The 8,801-nt window shown below is 36.7% G+C and overlaps 1 protein-coding gene across 1 annotated transcript; it reads right to left on the reverse strand.

The window, feature by feature from the left end:
• Positions 1-3,872: 3,872 nt before the first annotated feature.
• LOC137745145 (DEAD-box ATP-dependent RNA helicase 38-like) lies at positions 3,873-7,896 on the reverse strand. The gene is made up of 8 exons (XM_068485039.1): positions 7,530-7,896; positions 7,072-7,365; positions 6,655-6,882; positions 6,240-6,305; positions 5,338-5,742; positions 5,112-5,241; positions 4,444-4,529; positions 3,873-4,202 (listed from the first exon to the last, which is right to left on the reverse strand). Exons 1-8 carry the CDS (start codon positions 7,800-7,802, stop codon positions 4,146-4,148), a joined length of 1,539 nt encoding a protein of 512 aa, XP_068341140.1. The 5' UTR covers positions 7,803-7,896; the 3' UTR covers positions 3,873-4,145.
• Positions 7,897-8,801: the final 905 nt, after the last annotated feature.

The raw sequence follows: 8,801 nt of genomic DNA on the forward strand, positions 1-8,801 counted from the left end.
CTTTCTGCTGAACTCTCTCTCTCTCTCTAGATTAAGCAGGAGGCGCTATATATATATATGTGTGTGTGTGTGTGTGTGTGTGTGTGTGTAGGAAAACAAATGGGTGGAAGAGCACTACTTAGACGTGCATTCCATTTGAAAATGTAGATGCCAAATTATGTATATGTTCTAGTTTTTTAATGTATAAATGAATTATTAATTAATCAAGGTCAGCACCCAATAAGTTGAACTATCTTTATAATTATTCAAGAAAAACCAGCTTAGTTATAAAATAAAATAAAATAAAAGGATCTGAATATGATTTCTGAATAAATTCAAATTACAGTTTTTGAATTTATACATTCTCTTAAATACAGAATTCAGTGATATATGATCATCAAAAGCTACGAACATACACAAACTTGAACCTAATCAACATAGCATGAATCCCAACAACTGACGCAGGAGGAAATTAGGGTTGACGCAGTCAGTTGTCATATGAAGAATCTGAAGCAATGCTGCTCACGTACTTACGACTTGCATTAAGATGTTAATATGGATTCCCCATTGCAGGGAGGCTAATTCTTTTGCCACCGCCGCTCCGATTGCCCACCACCACTCCCACGGATCCATGACTCCCATCGGCACCCTCTCCATCTCTATTTCCCCAGGCACGCACCACCTCCTTCTCTATCTAACCCCGCTAACATCCCCCTCTTCAACAACAAATGATCAATTGCTCTCTCTTGGCATTGTCTGCTATCCCCGTCTCTGGCAATGAATTCGTGCATGGCAACACATGCTGTCTACATTACTGTGGGTTGCAGTGGTTGTTGCGTCAAGGTAGGTTGATTTCGAAGAACACCTTCCATGACTGTCATTCTTATTCCTTCCTGGAGAACCAGTTGACGGGACAAGGAAATATAACTCCTTGATTTCATTGATTCACAACGTTACAAATATATACAAGTCAAATGACTTGGAGTGCAAGTAAACATAGGCCTGCAAGAATTTACAACACCTAGTGCATATTAATTATCCTACACTAACAGGGAATTGTGGATATTATTTTCCTTCAGTTCTAAAAAATAAATTAAATAAAATTTACTTATCCATGTGGCAATATATAATTGGTTGATACAACCAATTGGATTGAAGGACATTTTTGTCCTTGCATCTTAACGGGGATGTAATAGACATGAAAATAGCTAATTGGATCGACATTGCTAATCAACTTGACCACAAGGTTATGATCAACTACTTTTTCATCAGAGGTTGGATCAAAATTAGAGTCTCATCACAGAGACCACAAAAATAAAAATAAACAAAAAAATCTAGCCTTATTATTATGAGCGGTGATATTCCCATCCCGGTGTCTTATTTCCCCACCTATCATTTAATGAAAATGTTAATAACATATTTATCATTTTAAAAGAAGACTATTAAATCCCTATTTAATTTAGTACTAAAATTTTGAAAAAACAAAAAATAATATAAAATAATAAATAATGGTGGGTGGGGTGTGATATCTTTGGTGGAAAGAGGTTGGGAAAGATTTGGGTTAGAATCGACGGAAAGATTGGAGGAAGGAATGGGTGTGTGCTAGATGAAGGCGAGAAACTTCAATGGAGAAAAAAGAGAATTGGGTGTGAGATATGCGGTTTTGACAAAAAAGCAGGAAGAAGAGTGGTTTGGGGATCCGGGGTCTCTGCAGGGCAGCTTTAGGTGTGAAGGAGATGATGAATGTCTAGGTCTTAGGTTCTTTTTTTTTTTTTCTTTCTATTTTTGTTTCTTTATTTATAATATTATTTAAAGATATATTAGAGTTATTTAAAAAATATATATTATGGTTATTTTGGGAATAATGGTGGGTGGGGAAATAACATTGTACTTTTTTAATTTTCTATGGTGGGTGAGATTATCATGTGGGTGAGAAAATAAGACACTAGGGTGGGTTTAATAGCACTCATTATTATTCTTGCTCTTTACTCTTTACTTTTAAAATTACTAAAATACTCTTAACGTTCATTTTTCGTACAATCTTCATTCTAACTTCAATTTTCGCTCTGCTTATGTTCCCGCTTTAGTATCAACGAGCACTATGAGAGTGTGCTAAGAGAATAGGTCATACATGTCACGAGCTCAATAGTCAACAAAAGTCAATATTTTCTCCTCTAGGAGCAGTTTGGCCATTTTCCACCTTCGAAGATTAAAATACTTTAATTTCAGAGACAGGTCGTGACATGTACTATTAGGGAATCCCGAATTCCCAATCATTGGTTTTTTTTTTTTTTTTTCTCATCTTAGATTTATTTGGATTTTTAGGGTTTCATTCAATTTCATCAGTTAATTTAGTTTGACTTTTCACTGGAACATTTGAATTGAATTTATATGTCGTAATTAGGAATTGGCTTTATATGGTTAATTTCTAATCATTCGATTTAGATGGTTTGAATTTTTGGCCTTATATTATGATAATGAAATGAAGAATGTAGTGCCGAATTAGGTTCTTTTTTAATTCCTTTTAGTTTTGGTTGAGTCATGGTTAATTTGATAAAACTTGTATATGTTGACTCTTTTTCCCTTGTATTTTTTAAAACAGTTATGGGGAGGTAATTTAAGAGAAAAACAACGGAAAATACTCCTCCACTTCAGACATTAAAATATGATCTAATTACAAGAGATCAAAGTCTGAAATAGCTTATTTACATAGGGAATCGTTTCAATCTCAAAACCATCAATTTGCATATACGTCATTTGCAAGAGTATAACGAATTATATTTCTGCCGCTGGCATAATCAATTTTCTAGATTGAAAGGAATTATTTGTCATGTACAAAAGTTGGTGGAGACAAAGGGATAGACAATATCTTTTGGTATAGTTGCTCGTCAAATTAGCATTGATTTTACATGTTAATTGTTTCTGATGAAAGAGCTTTTTTGGCATTTCTGGCTAGGTGCGATCGGAGCATGTTTTGATGGTAGAACCCGGCTGTTGTTGAGAGCTAGTTCTTCTTGTTCCTGGAAAAAAGAGCAATCCGCATAGGCCGACTAAAGGCTTTCACTCCCGACCTTCTGGTTCGTAAGCATAGGGAGATAGATATAAGTTCCAAACATATATTGTGACGAGTCAATATCGTTATAAGATGGGAGATCAATGGTTGAATGATAGCTTAATTATATACATTGGGAAAATATGTGTTGATTCTATTGATAATAATATTATGATACGAAGTTCTTAAAATATGAGAACAGGTCGTGGACAAACATAAAAATGAAAGTAGGATCGATTTTCAAAAGTTATTTTTTGAACCAATCATTTCAAACTCCTGAGTCTGCCACAGCCTATAACTACGAAATCTGAGCTAAAATTGGCTTGTAGGCAGCTTAAACACCATTGGAATATATTGCCGAGTATCGCACTGGAATTGCATGCAATCGCAGACAATCGCAATCAGACTGGCAACCACCCTCCCATTGTTCTATTTTGCCTTCTCTGAATCTCTAGTAAAAACTATATGAGCCATTGTCTCTGTTTCATGCTCGAATTGATGCGACTGAAAAATCAAATGGTTGTAGTTTTGGATTGGTGGTATTTAGGGCTAGAAATTAAGCACAAGGCAGTAGTCTTGTTCATTTCTGAAGCGCGTTACTTGAAATTTTGGGGATTTTAAATTGTTGTTAAATCCGTGACATTTTGGAGATTTAACGTTCATTCAGATACCATGAACAGAAAAAATAAACAAACAATTAGAAGCACTTTTGAGGTTTCCATCGCCTAATCTAGATGACATGGTTTTATAACACATGAGCTTTCTTCGATATGTAGAATTCAATCCTTAACTTCAACGGTTTATCGACAACGAAAATCCACTCGAAAGCTAGCAAACAAAATGGATCAACTACCAAAATCGCTAAATGATTTAACCTTTCATACAAACATGGCACAAACTAACTAGAATGAGTGAATATTTGTCATGAAATAATAGTGACATTTACAGACACTAGAAAACGAACCCATCAAGCATCTCCGCGGGTCCATAAAGAGAAACAAATAAATAACCATATTCTTAGTAAGGTATGCCCTCCGCTGGGCTGGGCATACAACGCTTTCGCCTCTTTCCTTTTCGCAAAACTGGTTGTTCTAATGCTGCATAGACCATTACATTACAGTAAACCGGCTGCTTTAAGAGCGCCTTCAAAAGCTTCTTCGGTGTTTTGAACCTGTAATTGAAGGGAAAAGAGAGTCAATAAGGTAATGCCAAAATTATCACATTGATCTAATAGTTTATCTCCAATAAGATAGTGAGACCGTAACGTCAAAGTTCTGTACAAAAGAACAGACCAGAAAGATTTGAACTTTCATCGAGCGCCAGGACTCGATTTCCATGAGCTTTTTAAGTAGGATGAGATGCTCGCATCTTCGAATCAAAAGCTAAAGTAGGATGAGGTGCAAGATTATTACCTCTGTTACTGGGTTGTTAAAATACTGCTCAATCTTTGACATGGTCAATTCATCCCAATCATCGTAAATCAAGTTAAACACAGCCCCTGCACATGAACATATGCAAACGCTCAGTCAACGTTTTCATACGTTTATTAACTGCAAACCGACGTAGCACTGTAATATCTGTATACTAGCTCAAATGATATATGCAGATCCAATACAATGGGGAGCACCTAATAGCTATGGTCTTCTAAAGAGACTCTGGGGCCCACTACGGTGTTTAGAATAAGTGTTGCATAAGGCTTTTTAAAACCAATATAGTAATGTAATGTTAAGCTAGGATTGAAAATACCTATCTGTACCGGTATCATAACTCTAAACAGCCAAACCTGGCCCAACTAGCACATAAATCAAACCGAGCCAAAAAATTGCCATCACGAATATGCTTATACGTGAGGATGTACAGCATACATGATCCCAGCACATTTCAAGGGAAAATGCACTTGAAAAAAAGTGTTTGCTAGTTAAACCTACACGATTGTTCCCTCAGTTAAAAATAAAAGGTACACATTTTGTTAATAAAGTAGCAGGTTTAAAAGCTGACAACTACATTAGTACATGGAAAGAGCCACAATATGTATGGGGAAAAAATACACCAAAATACAAATTTCAGAATGAGAACTTACCCTTGCGACCAAAACGTCCTGCCCTTCCAATTCTATGCAAGTAGACCTCATAATCAGGTTCGGGAGGATCACGTGTCCTGGGGCCCTCTCTATATTTGATTGGAAGATCATAATTGACAACACAATTAACCTACAAAAAAATGTATCAAGTCACCATGTAACTCTTGTAAGACATTTTGAGGGGGGTGGGGGTTGTGGTTAAGAATAGAGGGAAAGTGAAAGGCACCTGCTGTTGATCAAAGCCTCGAGCGAGTAGGTCAGTTGATATAAGAACTTGGGTTAAACCATCTTTGAACTCTTTGACTATTCTGTCTCTATCTTCGGCATTGAGGGCACCTTGAATGGTAGTAACTGCATAACCATCTTGAACAAGTTGCTGGTGCAACATTCTTGCACTATTTTTTGTTCGTACAAATATAATTCTCTGCCCCAATTTCTCTCCAAGTTCAAATATTTTAGTTTTTATGACGTCGATCTTTGCTAATTCATCAGGGCAATAAACCTTGTACTGCTTCACAGCCTCCAAAGATAGCTCTTCTTTCTTTACAAAGAGTTGATTACCACCGCCTTTGATCACTTTTGAAACAAAGTTTGTGACTTTTTCATTAAATGTAGCAGAAAATAAAAGCACCTGAAGCAAATGCAACATAAGAAGGCAGTCAAGTCAATCCCCACTCCATACAAATATTTATAATTTAAGGAAATATTCTGCAGAGTGCATACATAAACCAATAATTTAATCACCAAACATAAACCAATAATTTAATCATCAAACATTCATCGTTCAAATGGTGGTAGATTCAGCCTGTATAACCACTCTTTCATTTCCATAGCCAACAACGTTTATCATCAATACTAAAGAGATCCAACCACAGCATTAACAGTCCTAGAGTCCTAGATAGTCTTCGAGAAAACAGTACTGAGTCTACTGACACAAATAACATGGGATATGTTTTAAGTATTTGCGCTGAACCTTTATTTATGGTCAACCCCCACTGCTGGTAGTTGAATTAAAAGAGAACTAATTCCAAAACTTGTTTCACCGAACCTCAAATGTACAAAAACAATGACCAAACATAGGCAAAATTGTAGTGCAATAAAATTCAATCATAACCTGATAAAACTAACCTGGCAGTGAGAGCTAAATCTCTCTATGTCCTTCATTATCCTCAAAGAATCATCCTTAAAGCCATCCTGCACAAAAACACTTTTCCACTTAGTACCAATAATGCACTAGATTCTGCAACAGCAATTAACACTCGAAAAAACCACAGTGAGGAATGAGGATGCTCAAAGAACAACCCTTGATCACATCAACCAATTTAGACACTAAAAAACCCAGAATTTGTTCATATCACATCAGCCCAATAAAAAAAATGACCCTTGATCTATAATGTCCCGAGGCTACATTGAGTTTACATTGTTTCATCATAAGCACTACACTTAGAAAAACATACAATCCATACATGAAGAACAACAACAAAGAAGACAAGGTGAGAACTTTTAAAGTTCAACAAATATGCAAGCACAAGAATTTGATTACCTCAGCAAGCATGTGATCAGCCTCATCGAAAACAAGAACCTTGACCTTGCTCACACCGAGTTTTTTTGTCGACATTAATCTCTTAATTGTACCAGGAGTTCCAATCACAATTTGTGCCGAAACTGGTGGCCTGGATTGCATCGAGGTAGAACTCGTCCTATCTGTAGGGACAGCACACTCTGCAGTTATCCCTGTGTACTTCCCCATCTTCTGAAGAACTTCGATATTCTACCACATTCACTTAACAACATCAAATCTCCTGCTCTATAAAGCTTACTTTTATTCAATTTTCACACGCACGCACTCACAAAACGCCATATTCACTTCTTTCTTCAAAATAAACTTTCATATTTTCTATTTGAGACTAAACAAAAGAACAAATTGGAGCAAGAATCCAAGCAAAGAACGAAACTTAACCTGAATGGCCAACTCTCTGGTGGGGCAAATGCAGAGCGCCTGAGGAGCTTTGAGATTGGGATCGACGCGACTGAGCATCCCGAGCACGAAACAAGTGGTTTTGCCCGAACCATTATGCGCCTGAGCAATAAGATCTTTATAGGGAGGGGTCAAAATCATTGGCAAAGTGATCGCCTGGATTTTGCTCGGCTTCTTGAATTGCATCTCTACATACAAACCCTTCAGTACCTCCGGCGACAGTTTCAGATCCTCGAAACTACTCGCGGATGTGTACGGCGTGTCTCCGTCAGTAACCTAAATCAAATTCAGTCCCCAAAATTTACGAATAAGTAAAAACAATTCATTCCACAAAATTTGTGAATAAAATCAACAATCTTAACCCTGCTGAATTTGCTACAAAACCCTAATTGAAACTAAGAATTGAAGATTTCAGAGAGAGAGAGAGAGAGGGATCGTACGGCACTGATATTAGAGTCTTCGGGATCGTCGAGGAACTTGTTCTCGGTAATCTTCAATTCGGCCAGGTTGACCTCCGGCTTGGAAGTAGAGGGCGCAGGCGCGTCGTCGTTCTTCTCGGGCTCCTCCGGAGGGTCGTCCTCTTCGTCGGCCCACCGTTTTGTTTCACGCTTCTCCGCCGGCGGAGGAGCGGTGGTAGACGCCTCCGAAGACGACTTTTCTGACGGCGCCAACGGTTCTGCGGTTGCTGTGGCGGAGGCGTCGCTCTCAGCCATGCCGTGCGACAAGAGAGAGATCTTATGGATCGGTCGAGAATTGGAGGGTTTGCGTTTCACTCCGCGAGGTTGATATAGGTGGGGGGGTTTTGGGTTTAAACGGTGGACCACAGTGAGCTTTTGCTTAATACTGACGCAGGTAATTTCTACAAATTTCCACTCAATTCTATAGCTAAAAAAATAAAATAAAATAAAGCAAAGTTGCCGCCAAAATGCAAGCATAAAATTTATTTATTATTTTATCTAGTTAAAAGGAAAATAAATTTGATATTTTTAAATTACTGGATATTTTTATTTTTAATGTGTTTTATAATTTTTTAATCCCACTTTTTACTTATAGTATACTATAAAAATAAATAAATAAAACTTAAATTTTTTAAATTTATATAGAATAACAATACAATAATACATATACATATGGCTATTGTATTTTATAGTAAGGCTTTTTAGTAGTTTAAAAAATTAAAATCATCAAATCAACTTTTATCCTAATGTGTCGAAAAGGGTTACACATGTGTCAACGTCATGTAAAATTGTTAAGGATCCGTTATTAACGGGTTCTTATCATGTGACCCGATAACGATCCAATATGTTATCGTGTTGACTCGAAATTCGTTATTTTCGTATCGTTTACGTGTCGTGTTAACGGATCGTCTAAGAAATTACCAAGTCTAATAGAAATGTAGGCTTATTGCTAAGAAGATACCAAGACAACTACAATATGTAGTTGTGAATTCATATGTGATGAAGCACTTATTTGGCGTACATTCAAAAGTCTTAGAGAGTCATATATTTCGCGTACAAATATATGAGAGGTACTCTTTATTAATGGATAATTTATGGTAAGTTCTACTTTTCACGTATGATAATATAACATTATTTCTACTGTGACACTTACCTTAATATGTTGAGATGCAATGTCTAGAGCAAACCTAATTAGATATAGGTCCATTATGAAATACCAATTGGTAGTCTTAAAGAGGAGTAACATTGGACGAC

This window comes from Pyrus communis, chromosome 9, assembly GCF_963583255.1.
Source record: "Pyrus communis chromosome 9, drPyrComm1.1, whole genome shotgun sequence".
Lineage (NCBI taxonomy): Eukaryota > Viridiplantae > Streptophyta > Magnoliopsida > Rosales > Rosaceae > Pyrus > Pyrus communis.

Coding starts and splice junctions, on each gene's coding strand:
- LOC137745145 (XM_068485039.1), bottom strand. CDS start 7,802: ATGGCTGAGAGCGACGCCTCCGCCACAGCAACCGCAGAACCGTTGGCG. Junction 5,743..6,239: donor GATTTAGCTCTCACTGCCAG/GTTAGTTTTATC, acceptor CATTTGCTTCAG/GTGCTTTTATTTTCTGCTAC. Junction 5,242..5,337: donor GAGGCTTTGATCAACAGCAG/GTGCCTTTCACT, acceptor ATTTTTTTGTAG/GTTAATTGTGTTGTCAATTA.